At 33.5% G+C, this 19,757-nt stretch overlaps 1 protein-coding gene across 1 annotated transcript; it reads left to right on the top strand.

Moving 5' to 3' along the window:
- The first annotated feature begins 2,924 nt into the window (after nucleotides 1-2,924).
- Nucleotides 2,925-19,313, top strand: LOC125869614 (uncharacterized). Its single transcript, XM_049550082.1, has 11 exons — nucleotides 2,925-2,973; nucleotides 5,313-5,446; nucleotides 5,554-5,747; nucleotides 6,097-6,276; nucleotides 16,703-16,771; nucleotides 17,129-17,280; nucleotides 17,360-17,493; nucleotides 17,602-17,795; nucleotides 17,892-18,071; nucleotides 18,701-18,781; nucleotides 19,012-19,313. The coding sequence occupies exons 1-11, from the start codon at nucleotides 2,925-2,927 to the stop codon at nucleotides 19,259-19,261; spliced, it is 1,617 nt and encodes a 538-aa protein (XP_049406039.1). The 3' UTR covers nucleotides 19,262-19,313.
- The last annotated feature ends 444 nt before the right edge of the window (nucleotides 19,314-19,757 follow it).

The raw sequence follows: 19,757 nt of genomic DNA, 5'->3' as shown, positions 1-19,757 counted from the left end.
TAACCATGGGTAACACAAACAACCAAAGACCCCAAACTTGAAATAGTTTGGTAGTTTTTCATACAGTCGAAAATAGGGAGACTGATTCTCTAAAAGTTTGGTAGGTAAATGATTAATCAAGTAGGTTGCGGTAGTAATGGTGTATGACCAAAATTTTAAAGGGAGACTTGCATTGTGTAATAGGGTGATACCCGTTTCAACAATATGAAGATGACGATGTTCGGTGGTTGCATTATGTTCAGGGCATGTAGAGGAGTGAGAAGGTGAGAAATCCCATTGTCTTCAAAGAATGACGGAAGATGGATGAATTTGTCATAATTTGTCCGAATAAAATGAGATGATTAGCTTTTGAAAGAGCTTTTCTACAACTTTCTTAAATTTGGGAAATATAATGGAAACATTAGATTTTCGTTTTATGGGAAAGAACCAGATGTATTACGTGTAATGATCAACAAATATTAAATAATATTGAAAATCATCTATTGAAATTTCTGGTGAAGGACCCAAACATCCAAAAAAAATGTATTCCAAAGCAGCATTGCTCTTTATTGTAGAGTTGTAAATAGAAAACTCATGCATTTTACTGCATCTACAGGAACTGCAAAAGAAGGATTTTTCTAAAGAAGATAAAATAGCTAAAATCTTGGAAACTTGATGAGGAGCGAGAGAGGACGGGTGACCGAGACGTCGATGCCAATTGGAAGCACTTGCGGTTGTGGTGAGGGTTTGAGGAGAGGTTGGCCATCAAAGAGATGAAGGTCAGGGATAAACACTGTTTTCAGGTTTCCTGCTAGTAGAGGTGTCCCGTGCAAAAGTCTTTCACAACAAACGAATAAGGTGAGAACGTGACAGAAAAATTATCATTACAAAATTGATGAACATAAATAAGGTTCTTTTTTATCTTAGGCACACATAAGACATTGGATAAAGTTAAAGGTCGAGAAGATGTAGGTAAAGAAGCAAATCTTGTATGAGTGATTTTGTGTTGTTTACCATCACCGAGCATAATGTCTTCAGTGCCATCATAATCTGAGTGAATGGAAATATTGTTGAGATCCTGTGTGACGTGATGCTAGGCATCAGAAACAATAATCTAATTTCCATCATTGCTAGTGTTGCGAGTTGCATAGTTAGCACCTGACTATTGTGTTTGAGATGGAGCATTATTTCTTGTATGCCTATCTAATCCAAATCCATTTATTAGAGAGAGAATTGCCAATAATTTTCGACACTATTTCATGTGATGATCAGACTTGTCACAAAGTTGGCAAGTAACACGAGGACGATTCTTGTTGGTGTTTTGACCAATAAGTTGAGCACTAAAATTTTTAAAAGCATGTCTATTCGTAGGATTCAAGTTGTTTCCTTGATGTGAAGCATGATTGGACCGAGAGCGGTTGTTGTGAAGTGTTGGTTTAACAACTAAATTTGTTGTAACTGAAACTGTGCTAGAACAAGATGAGTGAATGAGATTTTGCTCAAAATCAAGAAGCTTCTTATGAAGCTCTTCAAATGTCACTGGAATTTCTAAAGCACATAGAGCTGCAATGATAGTATCATATATTTGGCTTGAAGTCTATGAAGAGCATGAAGGAAGAGCTCATCCATTGAAATTTGAATGCTAACAAAGACTAAAGAGTTGTAGATTTATTTGATCTTTTGCAGATATGAAGTAATAGAAAGGTTACCATTTTTCAAGTTGCTTAGAGAATCTCTAAGATTTATGACACGAGCACGCAATGGCTTCGCATAGGCTGTCGTCAGATTTTGCCAGAGAGCATAAAAAGATTTGACATCAATGACAAAAGTAACAATATTAGAAGATAAAGAGGAAATAATGACACTCCGAATAAGATGGTCTTGTCGTTGATGAAAAGGTGTGGCCGTTGAACTTGGTGATTGTTCAATAAAATGGAGAAAATCATATGCAGTGGGGATGGTTTCCCACTGGTATCTCCATGATTTGTAGTTTTTATTGTTGAGATTTAGGATAAGAAAAGAGTTCCAAGCCTTTATGCTCCGTACAAGTGCTGCATACAAGTTCCGGCCAAGATGATTGAGAAATATTCAATCAATTTGAACCGCTCACATCACAATAGTAGTAGTGTAAAGACCGTATTGATATTGGTAAACTGCTCATTGCTATTCATGGTGAGAATTGTGGCAGAATTTGGTACAAATACAAGAGAAGGTGTGATTGAGGTGTTCTCACTAGAGGCATTGGTTGAAACCATTGTTAGTGACATCGGGAGAGACACAAATTCTCAGAGAGAGAAGTGTATTAATTTATTAATATGTATGCATGTGTATTTATACAAGAGAGCAGACTACAAATAAGGAAAGAATCAACTACTAAAGGATTGTGATCTTCACCTAATCATTAAGATATGGAAGATCAATCAAGAGATATCCTAATATCAATCAAGAGATATCACTAATTATACCTATCCCCTCTTTGATACATTCCTATCCCCTCTCGGATATATACCTCCCATTAAGTAATGTATCTTTTGTAATGTATCAGACAACCAATGAATCTATTCGAGAGCAATGAAATATCCAGAATTTTTGTTATTGGGGAAGCTTCTGGGATAGGATGTAATTAGCCCTCAAATGTATGAAATTTTTGTAAGTTTCCCTAAAATCATTTGTCTTCAACACCTTAATAAGTTGTCTTTATTTATTTTTAATGATAATGATAATAAATATACAATTTAGATAAGAAAGTAGCTAAATATTTGAAAAAATATATAAATATAATATAATAAAATTATTAATTTATATACAAATATATACGTTCGCTAGTGATGATGTAGATTATTCATAGTTGTGGTGGTTGTGATGATTGACATTAGTGGCTAGTAGTTGTGGTGGTGATAATTATGATGGTGGAAATAATTAGTGGTGTGGTGACTCACATGATAATGACGGTTGGTATTAGTGATGGTGACTATGATGGTAGAATTGATTGCTGTTAGTAGTTGATGATGATGCTAGTTGTGATAATGGAGGTGACTGGTGCATGGTATATAGGGATTGGTCACAGTGGTGATAGTGGCTAATAGTGATGATAAGTGTGGTAGTGACTAATAATATTAGTTGACAATAATATGGTTTCCAACGGTGGTTTTGATGGCAAGGATGGCTGGTAGTTGGTGATGATTATGGTAATTGTGATGGTAATTGTGATGGAAAAGATGGTTGATAGGTGTGGATAGAGTGATGGTGAAAATTATTCATACAAAATACCTATTAAATAATTGTATTGCTTAGATTTAATCAAAGTGTTAACCTAAATCGTGCATTCTTTAGGCCATTGAGAGCATTTGCTTACATTAGGATTTTAACACTTAGTTAATTTAAATGTGTTAATCATTAAGATTTTGAATAAAGTCTTAATATCATTAAGAGACAAATAAAACTTAGATTTAAATGGGACAAAAATTTATTTTGAGTAATATAAATTAAATTTTCAATAATACAATAAGGGATAAGGCACAAGTACCCCTAGACCATGACTGAAATTTCAGACACCTTAACTACACTAAAGTCCTATTACCCTTGAACTCATTTTTTTTTTGTTATTTCATACACCTTTTGTCTTACGTGGCATACTTCGTGACTCCACGTAGTTGGGGCGCATGGGAGATGCTTGGATGCTACGTAAGCCAAAAAGGTGTACAAAATTACAAAAAAATGGGTTCGTGATGGTAATACTAGAACCTTAGTTTAATTAAGGTGTGTCTCTGAATTTTGGTCATAGTCTAGGGGGTACTTGTGTCTTATTCCTTACATTAATGCTACTTCCTCTATCCCTTATTACTTGTCTGCTTTTCCTTTTTTAATTGTCCCTAATTACTTGTCCATTTTGACAAATCAAGAAAGAACAATTTTTTCTACTTGTTATACCCTCAATTAATTACTTTGAAAAATGAAGAACTTTTTGAAAATCTTAAGTTTTTAATTCATTCACTTCATAATTAATAAGGGTAAAATTATAAACTTACTATATCAATCATTGTTTTCTTAATATGTGTCACTTCAAAAGTGAACATGTAATTAGGTACAGAGGGAGTATTAAGTTTTTCTCGGGATACGAAATCATATTAATATGTGTCTTTTGTTAATTAGTCAAAAATCTGATGCAACCTTGTATATAAATGGTGATGCATGTAATGATCAGAAAAGAAAATCACTTTGCCTATAATAAGTGTGACCGAGTGATCAATTTTTGACCCAATAAACATTTTATCAATTTTTTTTTAGAAATTTTATCTTTCCAAGTATAGTAGGACCAAAGGTTCAATGAAGAGCAAAATTAAGGATGATAAGTTTTGCTTATATTTTATCCCATAGACCTTATTTGCGTACGTTCTGTCCTCTCAAACCTTATTTTATGGAATTATAGTGGCTTTGTTGTTGTTGTAGTATATATGGTGTTGGCTAAGAAACCCTTGTTTTAATTCAAATATTAGATTCATTGGATATCAGTATGTGGAAGTGGAACCCTCACAAATTCCTCTGCAACCCCTCTCCAATACAAGGTAATGTGGAGCTCTTTCCTTCAAGGATTTTGGTTTTTCCTAATCAATTTCTTGTTTGGGACTTTTTTCACACACTTATAAAATGACTTTGATGGTTAAAACTTGGGATTTTGAAGGTTTTTTAAAGTTTTATTTTAGAAAAGGAATCAAGAACCCAATTCCCACTGAAAAATTAGATGTATTGCTAGTTTGGTAAGAGGGATAACTAATCCCGGGATTAATTTTAGGATGAGTCTATCCCATGTTTGGTTGATAATTTGAGATAAGATAACATATCCTGGGATTGTACTTCAGAGGCGGAGCCACGAACCTCCATCTAGCTCCGCTTTTGATTGCAGTGTTATTTTTATTTTTCATTTGAGAGTGGGATAGCTAATCTGAGATAACTTGTTCCTAACCAAACGAGCCCTTATACACTAAATTTTTCATTTGTTTGTGGAGGGAAGGAGTAAAAACACAATCTTGCAACAACTAAACTAAGGTGTTCTACATGTGGGGGTGTAGAATTTTGATTTCATTTGCTTATGTAATGTTAGACACAAATGTCCAGCTTGTTACAAGCAGTGCAAGAAGAAGGAGCATATTATTGAACATATGCGAACATCTCATCATTCGGTTCATGACCCTAAATGCGGTGTGTGTAACAAACATTGCAAATCATTTGAATCACTAAGGGAGCACATTTCTGGTAAGTTGTTGTGCTTAGACAATGAATGTTCTTTAGGTGCAAATGATCTCTAAGTTTTCTTTTTTTACTTTAACATGTAGGTCCATTGGCCAAAGTGAATTGTTCAAGCATCTTTGCTGAAAGAGACTGCATTTTGTGTCTGAAAATCTGTAGCAGCGTGGACTCTCTCAACGAGCATAAGAAAACATATCATCTTACCACTCCTCAACCCATTGTGAGTTGATGCATTTCTTTCCTCGATGCATTCGCAAGAATCAGTTACACTTAGGATACTCCAGATGTATGTTTAGTTGCTGGAATGTCTATGTATAATTGTTGCAGGAGACAGTGGAGATGCATCGTTCAGCAGACGAAATGATCAACATAAGAAGTCAGGAAGTAGGCGCCATAGGTTGTGTAATGGTTGGAGGTGATTGGTCACAAGAACTTTGCGCAAGGGTATGCCTAATTGACGAAGATGAGAAGATTATTTTTCAGACTTATATTCTACCTCCGACTCCTGTGGCTGATTATAGGTATCTTCTGGCAAATAAACGTATCCATTTATAGTGTAAGCTGACACTTTTGGTATCACACCTTTTCATACTTCCTTATCATGGTGTGTTGAATTCCACCATTTCTGATGAACCTTAAGATCTAGAACGGAGCTTTGAGAGTAAATAAACTGATAGCTTTGTATTGATAATTGCTGATCCTTTTACAACTGAATGAATTGAGAAAATATCTAGCTAACTACCTCTATTTATAGCTAATACGGATTAGTTCACTAACTAACTAATATTACTGTTATCAATTTTGTTATAACAGAATTTTACAGCTGTACAAGATCCACTATTCTTTTATTATTTCAACATGGTGTGCCAGGTATGAAATTACTGGTATAACAGAAAATAATCTACAAGATGCCATGCCTTTGAATGAAGTCCGAGAGAGAATTCAGCAGATTCTTTACAGCGGAGAGCCAATTAGTAGAGTACTTGTGGGCCATAACCTTGAGAAACAACTGCATTGCTTGAAGATGTCTTATCATGATCATCTTCTGAGGTAATTTTATTTTTCTTAGTAGTTGAAAATCATTTTCTAGGAACCTTAAATCCTGTATTATGTCCAGATCACGGGCTTGGTCTGTATTATGTGTATCCATTAACTGCCATGCATTAACATGAATGGTTAAATTTTCCATAATTTTGACATAACATGCTTCTTCAAGAGTACTTAGTTACCCGGTGGAATAGTCAAAGTGCACACAATTTGGCCTGGACATCACTGGCTATTAAAAAGAAAAAAAGAAAAACAAAGTAGCTTATAGTTGACTATTGTTGTGGGTGGAACATCTATGCTTTTTAGGTGAAAGTAGGTTTGTTCTTGAGGATGGACCTAATCAAGTACTTATGTCAAGAATCCTGATATTTTTCCACATTTTTTTATTTACTCATTTAGGTAAGGCGTAAAATAGCCCTCTTTGTTGCACCTACAATTTCCGCCCCTTTAGCTCGTTGATCTGCGAGCATGTATAATAGCAGCTATTGCAGCTTGTGTTGACTTCTCTTGTACATAAGAGATGAAGATAAAAATAAGAATTATCATTTCAGTTGTTCACATTCTCTATATTATATTGACAATGCATTATATTGTAGTAAGTCTCAAAGAAACTTGTTAAGTTTCAAAGTTATTCGTCAAAATGGCTATCATGTTGAGACTGCTAATAAAGGAAAGGTTGAGTACCTTTATATTACTACAATTAATATAGAGAAGAAAATTGTGCATGAAAAATTACCTGTACTTTCTTCTGGGTTATACTGTACAAGTATAAGTACAGTTGAATCACGTGCCGTAGTAAACAAAAGGTTTGCTAATTTTAATGATTTTATCATTTGACATGACCGGTTGGGTCATCCCAGTTTTAATATGATGCTCAAAATAATTGAGAATTCACATGGGCACACCTTAAAGAGCCCAAATATCCTCCAGTCAAAGGAATTCTCTTGTGTTGCTTGTTCTCAAGGAAAGTTGATCATTAAACCATCAACAGTCAAGGTTTGAATTAAATCCCTTGCATTTCTGGAACGTATACAGGGTGATATATGTGGACCAATTCAACCTGCATGTGGACCCTTTAAATATTATATGGTCTTGATAGATGCTTCAACAAGATGGTCACATGCGTGCTTATTATCAACTCGCAACATGGATTTTACGCGATTGTTGGCTCAAATAATAGGATTAAAAGCACAATTCCTAGATTATACAATAAAGACAATCCGTCTAGATAATGCTGGTGAGTTTACATCTCAGACATATAATGATTATTGTATGTCTACTGGAATAATAGTTGAACATCCAGTTGCTCATGTTCATACTCAGAACGGTCTAGCAGAATAATTGATTAAACGTCTGCAATTGATAGTTAGGCCATTGCTAATGAGAACAAAGTTGTCGGTGTCTATGTGGGGGCATGCTATTTTGCATGCAGCACACTTGTGCACATAAGGCCGACCAATTATCATGAATTCTCCCTATTACAATTGGCTTTTGGTCAAGAGCCAAATATTTCCCATCTTAGAATTTTTGGATGTGCGGTATATGTTCTAATTGCTCCACCAGAACGCACAAAGATGGGCCCCAAAGAAGGTTGGGGATATATGTTGGGTATGAATCTCCTTTAATCATAAAATATTTGGAGCCTATGACTGCAGATTTATCTAAAGCAAAATTTGTTGATTGTCATTTTGATGAATCAGTATACCTAACATTAGGGGGAAAACATAAGCAGTTGGGAAAAGAGATAGATTGGAATTTATCATCACTATCTCATCTAGATCCTCGAACAAATCAATGTGAGCAAGAAGTTCAAAAAATAATTTATTTACAGAATATTGCGAATCAACTGCCAGATGCTTTTACTAATCTTCCAAGGATTACTAGATCGCACATTCCAGCTGCTAATGCTCCAGTTCGATCGAGTTGATGTCCCGATGGGACAAATTGTTAAGAAAAATGAGTCTAGACCACATTTGAAGCATGGTAGACCAATTGGTTCCAAGGATAAAAATCCTCGAAAGAGAAAAGAATGAATGATCAAGATGATCACGAGGTGAAAGAAATTTCTCAAGAAGAGACCCGAGTCATCACACATGATGAAACCTCCGAGGAGGTTCAAATTTCTGAAAATAATGAGAATGAAGAAATTTCAATGAATTATGTCTCAACGAGAAAGAGGTGGAACCGAAATAATGTGGTGATTGACAACATATTTGTCTATAATGTTGTTGTTGAAATAATGCAACAAGATGAAGATTTTGAGCCAAAATCGATCTGTTAACCAATGTAGACAGAGAAATGATTGGCCAAAATAGAAGGACGCAATTCAAGCAGAATTGACTTCACTAGAAAAAACGTGAAGTTTTCGGACAAATAATCCTAACACCTAAAGGTATCAAGCCAGTGGGATACCAATGGGTTTTTGTGCGGACAAAAATGAAAAAGGTGAAGTCGTGAGATATAAAGTACGACTTGTTGCTCAAGGTTTTTCTCGAAGACCTGTTGTTGATTACATGTAGATGCAATCACCTTCAGATATCTCATAAATCTGGCAGTTCATGAAAAGCTTGAAATTTGTCTAATGGACGTTGTCACATCCTATCTATATGGCTCATTGGACCACGACATTTTTATGAAAATTTCTGAAGCATTCAAAGTACCAGGCATACAAAGATTAAAGAGAGACTTAATCAATAAAGCTTCAGAAATCTATATATGGATTGAAACAGTCAGGGAGGATGTGGTACAATCGTCTGAGTGAATATTTGCTAAAGAAAGGGTACAAAAATGATCCAATTTGTCCCTGCATTTTCATTAAACGGTCGAAATCTGAATTTGTTATAATTATTGTGTATGTTGATGATTTGAACATCATTGGGATTCGTAAAGAGTTGTTAGAAGCTGTGGAGTGTCTAAAAAGGGAATTTGAAATGAAAGATCTCGGCAAGACAATTTTGTCTATTGAGAATTTGCCAAATGGAATACTTGTCCATCAATCAACATACACAAAAAAGATATTAAAGAGTTTTTACATGGATAAATCACATCCATTAAGTACCCCAATGGTGGTAAGATCGCTTGACATCAAAACAGATCCATTTCGACCTCAAGAGAAGGATGATACATCAAAGGAGACTAGACAAAGCATATTTCACCAAAGTTTTTTTTCACACATGATCTTCAACAAAATGGTTAGATAGAAGTTCAACAAATCCGTTCAAGTGATAATCTTGCTAATTTATTCACTAAGACATTGCCAACACCAACGTTTGAGAAGTTGAGATACAAGATTGGAATGCATCGTCTCTGAGATATCAAGTGAAGCTTTCATCAGGGGGAGTGAAATACCGTTGTACTCTTTTCCTTAACTATGGTTTTATCCCAAGTTGGGTTTTCCTGGTAAGGTTCTTAACGAGGCAACATTTAAAATGTATTATGAGATGTGTGTACTCTTTTTCCTTCACTAGACTTTTTCCCACTGGTTTTTCCTAGTAAGGTTTTAACGAGGCACATTATCTATGGACATCCAAGGGGGAGTGTTATAAATCCATTGTATTATATATGTGGATTATCCATTAGATTTATCCAAACAAATTGGATTCATGTGTATGTGCTTCCAAGGTGATAAGAACTTCTTGGATAACTATGTATCTACTAGTTAGATGACTTTTGGGAGTGATATCAACACTATAAATAGAGATATCACACACCATTTGAAAGATACACTTGAATAAGAAAAGTTCTCTCTTCCATCTTATACTTCTTGTCTTCTTCTTCTTATTATATATATTATTCTGAGCTTTCTTTATAATAAGTTCAACGTTATTATAATTAATACGTTGAGAATTTCTTTCATAATTAGGGAAATCATTATCCTAGGCCTTTTTAATTATTGATAGAACTCCACATTATTTCACTTGATAGTTTTATTGTTTTTATTATATAATTTTGGGATAAAACACAAGTACACCTCCTATAACTATACCTTAAATTTGAGGGACACACCTAAGATTAATTGTTATTCTATTACCCCTTGAACTCATTTAATCTATAGTTTTGTGCCCTCTTTATGCTAACGTGGAGCCAAGATCCAATTCAAGTATCAGTAGTGATATACATGTGCCACCATGTGTATAAATTAAACTAAGTTAATACGTGTAATTTTTTAAACTTCTTTTTGTGTTGTACTTTTTTTTTTTTTTTACTTTCATTCATTATTTTTTTCTATTTATTTTGTTTGTCTTTAATTACTTCTAATTTGGTTTTAAATTTATATCCAAATATTTTGTATTTCAAATAAATTAATTTCGGACATATATTAAAATAAGTGAAGGAAATCAAATAAAACATTAAAAAAATGTTTAAATTAAAGGACATTTTAATTTTAAAAATTATTATTATTTTAAAAAGAAAATCAATAAAAAAAACACATTTTTTTAGAAATAATTAAAATTGAAAAGATAATAAATCAATGAAAGAAAAAATAAAAAAATTAAAGTGGAGAGGGGATACATATTTTATACCAAAAAATGAAAATATATATATATAACTTATTCTACAATGTCCAATTAAAAAAGGACACGTGTCCAATATTGATCAGATTTTTTCATATTTTTTTGCTCTCACTTGCTTCCAAGAGAGTGAATATACTCTCTATGTCACATCAACACAAAAGGAGCAAAAAAAATGAGTTTAGGGGGATAATAGGATCTTAGTTAAATTTAGGTGTGTCGTCGTAAATTTTGGGTATAGTTCAAGGGGTACTTGTTCCATGTTCCTTTAATTTTCTTAATTTACATAATAAAGTTGTGATAAGACACAAGTACCACCCTAAACTATAACCGAGATTCGTGTGACACACCTTAAATTAACTAGGGTCCTATATACCCTCACTTCCCGCCCTCTCGAAATATTTTATTTTTTTCTGTATTTTTGTGCACCTTTTGTGTTGTCATGTAGTCAATATCCAATTTCAAGTAGTGTGGTGATACACATGCGCTGCTACGTGTAAAACTGTTTTGTTTTAAAAAATTAAACTTTTTATTAATAAATTTTAAGTTAATTCACATAAAGAAAAATTCAAAGAATTCCTTGTATTTAATATTTTTTTCATTTTCTTTTACCTTCGTTCATTATATTTTCTCTATTTGTTCTATGGATTTTATTTATTCCTTGCATTTTCTTTGTCTTTCCTTTTGATTTTATTTCAAATGTCTTGTATTTAAAATAACTTAATTCCGGTGATTATCAAAAAAGGTGAAGAAGAACACATAAAAAAAAGATAAAACGTTAAAATCAAAGGACACTTTGTTTAAAAATTATTATTATTTTTTAAATAATACACATAATTTTTTAAAAATAATTAAAATGAAAAGATAAAAAATTAATGAAAGAGAAAAAAAAGTTTAATGTGAGGAGGGAAATAAATATTTTACAAATAAAGAAATAAAAATAATTAAATATATATAAGTTTTAAGGTCAATAATTATTTGTACTAACTAATTGTAAAATTGTAACACCTCACAACTCTATTCTTAGAATCTGAATCGGTTGTGATAAGTGTATCGACTTGGGTCGGGTGATATACTACTTGTTCATATATGTTAAGGTTCATTCCTAAGTATTAGAAGTACTTTGGATGTGCGTTAGGTCATAATGAACCTTTAGCACAAAGTCAAGTTGAGAGGTTCCCTAACGATTAAGTTTTTTCGTGTAAGTTCATTCAAATATCAACTTTATTCAATCATACCTCCTACATATGAAGAGTTTTATGAATTAATATCAACCAAATGAAAGGCCTTGAAGTCTTCTTTCAACCGTTTTGACCGCTCATCCATTCAAGTATATGTGCTAAAAGTTATGCCCATTTTTCTAGGCTTTATATATTTTGCGCAAATTGGTGCACGAAGTGGACGTTCAACGCGCGGCAAGATCAGTGGTATTGTTAAGGTTGCGCGAAGTGCAGCGTGAACTAAGTTTCAACTGCGCGATCGCGCACGTTACTTCAAAATTCTTTTACGTTTCTCTTCTTTTCACGTTTTAGGAGGGGTGATTATGTCTTTTCCACATCCTAAAATGCCATCCCACGATGATTAGTTTCTCCCAAAAGCCAAAGTCAACCAGTTCTAATCATTTCAAAGCTCTCATTCAAAAAAAAGTCTATGCTCAAGAACTTCAAGAAACATCAAAGCTAGGGTTTCAAGGTTTCCAAACAAATTCTTCTTCAAAAACCTTGTTCTTCCAGGCATGTAAGGGTTCAATGAGAGTATTCCTTTCACTCTCATGCCTAAAGTATTTTGATTCTCAATAATTTCACAAAATTATTAGAAGTGAAGCTAGAGCTTTTATGATATTGTGATCTTACTTCAATAAGCTATGTTTTTCACTGTTCACATTGATTTTGAAACCTTATGGTACTAATTTAGCATGATTTTTATGGTCATTCAAACCCTTATTAATTTTAAGCACGAAAACAAGCATGATATGAATCAACACCTAAATACAAGTTATTTTAAGATACGACTTTTGAGCCGAGCCTCATATATGATTCAAGATGATAAGAGCATTATATGAATACATATTTTTTGGGAAGAATTAGTACCGAGATGATGCGAGTTGAGAAAATTCAAGTCCCATAACTACGTTCCAACGTAGGATTATGTTTCACCGCTTTTTCGGTTGACCTCTTGGTCCTGAGAGCCTTAGATTAGTAGATCCACATAGATATGATATGGTCTTATACTCTAGTAAGGTATAGGGTTAGCGCTCCCAACTAAGTTAGATGTTGGATATTATGAGCTCAAATGGTGTATGTCAATTATAAGAAACTCACCAATTATGTAATTTCATGATATGTTTTTAGCTCTATATGGTTCATTTTAAGTATGCTACTTTATGCATATGATTATGCAAGACTACTATAAAAGAGTCAACTATATGTATATGTACTTTTGAAAAGAGATTATTATGATACTTGGTCATGGACTCCAACTGTTTTCTCAATAACACTTTTACTATATATATGATCTTGGAGATATTATTTCACTTTCTTGTTCATAATTCTTTAAATGATTATGCTAGTGTCCTTCCTTACTTAGGATATTTCACGTACTGATGCATACATTTTTCTGTGTTGCATTCTTTTATGATGTAGATTTTTATATTCGCACTCAAATTCGTGGCTAGTGAGATTGATACACTTCCAATTAACTTTTGGTGAGTGATCCTCATTTGGGGACTCCATTGTTTTAGACTACCAACTCTTTTCCTTAGGTTGTCTTTGTTTTCAGGTAGCTGGGGGCCATGTCCCGGCAAACTTTTATTTTCATTCTAAAGTAGTAGAGGCTTTATTCAGACATTAGTAATATAATTTCATGGACTTTGTTGAACTTTTTACTAAGCATATGTTTCAGTTTCCACAATAGTTCATAAAATATGTCTGATATGTTTAAGTCAAGGATTAGCCCGGGATCATTCATGGTCCTAGGTACCATGTTTCGATTGGAGTATAGACTTGGATCGTGACAAAAATGACGAATTAAAAATGGACATCTGTCCAATACTAATGGAAGTTTTCTTATTTTTTCTCTTCTCACTTGCCTTTATAGAGAGTGCACACTCTCTATGCCACATCAATATTTATGGTGTATTTATTTCATTTCAAAATAATTTAAGGGGGTAATAGGACCCTAATTAAGTTAAGATGTGTCGTTGAGATTTTGGGTATAGTTCAAAGGAAACTTATGCCTTATCACAACAAATTAAATATTTTAACTCAAAAGAGTTATTTGTATTGATTTTCTTGGTAATACAGAAGTGCGACTAAAATAATTTTATTTGGGATTGATTTCATAATTAAAAAAATTGAATTATATTTGTAATGATTTCTTATACTTTTTAAGACGAGTTTGGGGTATTACGTTGGTCCACGGTTGATTGGCATTTACTATTTATCAATTACAAAAATAGTACATGATTTATTTACTAAATTTAATACAAATATTTTAAACTTTACACTTATATTATATGCGCCGCCTAATACCTTTTAAATGTAAGATGCTGCATTGAACAAATCTTACCAGACTGAAAATTAAGTGTGTTTTTTTTTATATTTGAAGAGTTTGAAAGGTGTTGCTCTCTATTTGAGCAATTCTACGAAAAGGAAAAAGATGGGGGGAGGAGACAATAACGTCAAACGTCCGGTTTTCAGCAAATATTTCAGGTACGATAATTACAAATATTATATTTTTTTCTTATTTTTTTGTATTAACGATAAAGTGAATTTTGAATGAAGTTGATGAAACAAATCAAATAATATTTTGTAGGCTTTGAGAAAAAATCGATATGAAAAAGGAAAAAAATTGAGAGAGAATTTCACTAGATGAAATTGGAAAAGATGGCTTATACACCATTTATTTGCATTAAGATTAGGAAATTTGATTGCACATTTGAATGATTAGTTGTTGTCTTTAGATCTGAACCAAATGATCAAACTATGGAAATATTACATAAAACCATAACTTAAGATATCATAATCTCTGAAATTTTCTACCATTTAAAAAAATTACAAAAATTCCTCTCGGATATATCCCTATCCCCTCTCACAGATATCCCTCCCCTCTCGGATACATCCCTCTCCTCTCGAATGCATCCTTATCCCCTCTCGAATACATCCATATCCCCTCTCAGATACAACTCTCTCATTAATTAATGTATTGTTTGCAATGTATCAGACAACCAAGGAATGTATCCGAGAGAAATAAAAAATTTGTGAGTTTTGTAATTGGGAAAATTCTCGGGATAAGATATAATTAACCCTCAAATGTATGGAATTTCTGTAAGTTTCCCTAAAATTATTTGTCTTCAACACCTTAATGCACTATCTTTATTTATTTTTAATCCTAATAAATATACAATTTAGATAAATAGTAATTAAATATTTCAAAAAATATATAAATATAATATAATAAAATTATTATAAAAATATGCACGTTTGCTAGTGATGATGTAGATTATTTGCAGTTGTGGTGGTTGTGATAATTGGTGCTAGTGGCTAGTACTTGTGGTGGTGATAGTTATGAACTTATGATGGTGTAGATAGTGGTGTGGTGACTCACATGATCATAATGATAGTTGGTATTAGTGATGGTGACTGTGATGGTAGAGTTGATTGATGTTAGTAGTTGAGGATGTTGCTAATTGTGATAATGGAGGTGACTGATAGTAGGGATTGGTCATAGTGGTGATAGTAATAGTGATGATAAGCGCAATAGCGACTGATAATATTGATTGACAACAATATGGTTGCTAACGGTGGTTTTGACGGCAAGGATGACTGGTAGTTGGTGGCGATGATGGTAATTGTGATGACCAAGGTGCTTAATAGTTGTGGATAGAGTTGTAGTGAAAATTATTCATATAAAAATACCTATTAAATAACTGTATTTCTTAGATTTAATCAAAGTCCGAATCTGAAGCGTTAATACTTTAGGCAATTAAGAGCATTTGCTTACATTAGGATTTTAACACTTATTTAATTTAAATGTCTTAATCATTTAGCTCATTTGAACAAAGTCTAAATATTATTAAGAGACAAATAAAATTTAGATCTAAATTGGCTAAAAAATTGTTACCCAACCCTACCAAGTAGCATGCTGGCTCAATCATTTTGATGGCTATAGTATTATCACTTGAATTTTTTTGAAGGAGCTTCTGGAGTGTGATATTCATGCAACATGTCATACTCTTCAGGGGAATTTAAATATATATTTAGCCGTAGTTTTTGCTCAAGCAATTTATTTGTGTCAAAAAAATTTATTTACACACATTAACTTCAAAATTCTTTTATTAGCATTAGAAATTCTAAACTTTAGAAATTTTGAAGTTAAAAATTTTAGGGCTTCTTACATAGTTGTACATGTAACAAAAAATATTTTCTACAAAGATGATCACATGTATATGCAATGTATAAATATTGTGTAAATAGTTATGTAACTCCATATTGTGTAAATAATTATGTAACTTGATATTGTGTAAATAGTTATATTACGTATCAATATTGTGTAATTAGTACATAACCGTGTATATATGATGAATAACTTTATATCATAGATGTATATATACGAAATCATATTAATATGTGTCTTTTGTTAATTAGTCAAACATCAGATGTATTATTATTAACAGATGCAACCTTGTATATAAATGGTGATGCATGTATATAATAAATGTGATCGAATGATCAATTTTTGTAATATTGATTGTTTTAGATAAAATATATTGATTGTTTTACTAATATATATCCTATAGACCTTATTTGCGTACGTTCTGTCCTCTCAAATCTTATTTTGTGGAATTATAGTGGATTTGTTGTTGTTTATATGGTGTTGGCTAAGAAACCAATTTTTTCTTGTTATAATTCGAATATCAGATTCATTGGATATCAGAATGTGGAAGTGGAACCTTCAGAAATTCCTCTGCAACCCCTCTCCACTACAAGGTAAATTATGAATCCTATTTTTTCTATATTACTTTATTTCAAACAATTTCTTGTTTGGGGCTTTAATTTTTCACACACTTATAAAATGACTTTGATGGTTAAAAGTTGGGATTTTGAAGGTTTTCTTAAAATTTTATTGTTAGAAAAGGAATCAAGAACTCAATTCCCACTGAAAGAGGGATCCGGGATAACTAATCCCGGGATTAATTTTAGGATGAGTCTGTCCCATGTTTGGTTGAGAATTTGTGATAAGATAACATATCCCGGGATTGCAGTATTATTTTTATTTTACATTGAGGGAAGGAGTAAAAACACAATCTTGTAGAATTTTGATTTCATTTGATTATGTAATGTCAGGCACAAATGTCCAGCTTGTTACAAGCAGTGCAAAGAGAAGGATCATATTATTGAACATATGCGAACATCTCATCATTCGGTTCATGACCCTAAATGCGGTGTGTGTAACAAACATTGCAAATCATTTGAATCACTAAGGGAGCACATTGCTGGTAAGTTGTTCTGCTTGGACAATGAATGTTCTTTAGGTGTAAATGATCTCTAAGTTTTCTTTTTACGTTAATTATTTAGGTCCGTTGGCCAAAGTGAGTTGCTCAAGCGTCTTTGCTGAACGAGGCTGCATTTTGTGTCTGAAAATCTGTAGCAGCGTGGACTCTCTCAACGAGCATAAGGAAACATGTCGTCTTACCACTCCTCAACCCATTGTGAGTTGATGAATTTTCTTTCCTCGATGCATTCGCAAGAATCAGTTATACTTAGGATACTCCAGATGTATGTTTAGTTGCTGGAATGTGTATGTCTAATTGTTGCAGGAGACAGTGGAGATGCATCGTTCAGCAGACGAAATGATCAACATAAGAGGTAAGGAAGTAGTCGCCATAGGTTGTGTAATGGTTGGAGGTGGTTGGTCACAAGAACTTTGCGCAAGGGTATGCCTAGTTGACGAAGATGAGAAGATTGTTTTTCAGACTTATGTTCTACCTCCGACTCCTGTGGCTAATTATAGGTATCTGCTGGCAAATGAACATATCTATTTAATTATAGTGTAAGCTGATGCTTTTTGTATCGCACCTTTTCATACTTCCTCATCATTGTGTGCTAGGTATGAAATTACTGGTATAACAGAAAAAAATCTACAAAATGCCATGCCTTGGGATGAAGTCCGGGAGAGAATTCCACAGATTCTCTACAGCGGAGAGCCAATTGGTAGAGTACTTGTGGGCCATAACCTTGAGACAAACCTGCGTTGCTTGAAGTTGTCGTATCTTGATCATCTTCAGAGGTAATTTTATTTTTCTTTTTCTTTCTAATAAATGAAAATCATTTTCTAGGAACATTAAATCATGTATTATGTCCAGATCACGGGCTTGGCTTGTATTATGTGTATCCATTCACTGTCATGCATCAACATGAATGGTCAAGGTGCACGCAAGTTGGCCTGGCAGCACATGCTATTAAAAAGAAAAAAGAAAAAGAGAGTAGCTTATAGTTGACTATTGTTGTGGGTGGAACATTTATGCTTATTAGGTGAAAGTAGGTTTGTTCTTGAGGATGGACTTAATCAGGTACTTATGTCAAGGAGAATGGTATTTTTCCAAGGCCTTTGCCACATTTTTTTATTTATTCATTTAGGTAAGGCGTGAAATAGCACTCTTTGTTGCACCTACAATTTCCGCCCCTTTAGCTCGTTTATCTGCGAGCATGTACAATAGTTCCCATTGCAGCTTATGTTGACTTCTCTTGTATATAAGAGATGAAGATGAAAGTAAGAATTATCATATCAATTGTTCACATTCTCTGTATTTGTCTGTCAAGTTGGGTAAATAGAGACGCTATCTGTGTGTATGTCTTGGAGATCTTTTGTACATGAGATGCATTCCTCTATTGATGTCTTGCCTTTGTTCTATGCAGAGATACTGCAACATACCAGCCCCTGATGAAGACCAACTTTTTCAGCCATTCTCTAAAATATCTAACCAAGACTTATCTAGGGCAAGTTACTTGCTTACTCTCATGTTTTCTTTACTTCTAATTTTATCTTCTCTTATATTTTTGTCGGTCAAGCTTATCCATTATATTCTTATTGTGCGTTGTACTTTAAAATGTTCAGTCACTGTTGTTTCCTTGTAAGCTTGAATTGGTGACTGGCTTAGTAGTTATTTGCTTCAACTGTGTTTATTACACTTGTGTGCTATGCTGACCGAAACTTTTGGCCCAAACAGATATGACATCCAAGTTGGTTTCCATGATCCTTACCAAGATGCAGTGTCTGCGATGCGGTTGTACAAGAGGATGTGCTCACAGGACCACCCAATGGTTAGGGTATCAAATTCACTAGGTCAACGCTTTATCGGTTGCTCTGATCCATGGACATCTGTGGCACACGAGAGAATGACAATAGAGGAGCTCTTAGCAATATCCAGAGCAAACTATGAGTGTTGGTGTCTTGATTCACAGGAATCCAATTATTGAATATACATTTGATCTGATAAAACTTCTAGCTCCAAGTGCGCGGACACTAGAGCAAGAATGTGGCAGTTACTTAATTAGGCCTGTGAGGCTTCTGCTGCTGGATATACATTTCATGTTTTTACTTGGTAAAAGTTACTTTATCTGCCCTCCATCCTTGTAGGACTCTTCTAGTTTGATGCTGAGGGAGAATTGCTTGATTTTGTTATTACATTTTACATGTGTTTAGATGATCTTGAATCCCTTATAGCTGTTGAATGTATTAAACTATAGGAGGATAGCTAATTGAGGGAAAGAGAAGGGCATTAAGTTTCTGCAGTATGCATGCTAGGCATTATTTACCATTTGGGCTGCATATCACTCTAGTTAATAAAATAAACGTGTTATTAACCTGCTCAAATCTACACAGATTGGGTGGATTGTGATTTTTTGAGACTATTTTACTACTTCTAGTTACAACCTATAGGTGTCAGATGTCTTGTCTAATCACCTCTCTCAT

The sequence above is a fragment of the Solanum stenotomum genome, chromosome 7, assembly GCF_019186545.1.
Source record: "Solanum stenotomum isolate F172 chromosome 7, ASM1918654v1, whole genome shotgun sequence".
In the NCBI taxonomy this organism is placed as follows: Eukaryota; Viridiplantae; Streptophyta; class Magnoliopsida; order Solanales; family Solanaceae; genus Solanum; species Solanum stenotomum.
The sequence above is the reverse complement of the archived record's forward strand: the minus strand, read 5'-3'. Positions and strand labels throughout refer to the sequence as shown.

Bases quoted from the DNA above. Each gene is read 5' to 3' on its own strand.
- LOC125869614 (XM_049550082.1), top strand. From the start codon at position 2,925: ATGACGGTTGGTATTAGTGATGGTGACTATGATGGTAGAATTGATTGC. The intron at 5,748-6,096 runs GTATCTTCTGGC...ATGGTGTGCCAG, and splicing joins ACTCCTGTGGCTGATTATAG to GTATGAAATTACTGGTATAA. The intron at 6,277-16,702 runs GTAATTTTATTT...TTCGAATATCAG, and splicing joins TATCATGATCATCTTCTGAG to ATTCATTGGATATCAGAATG.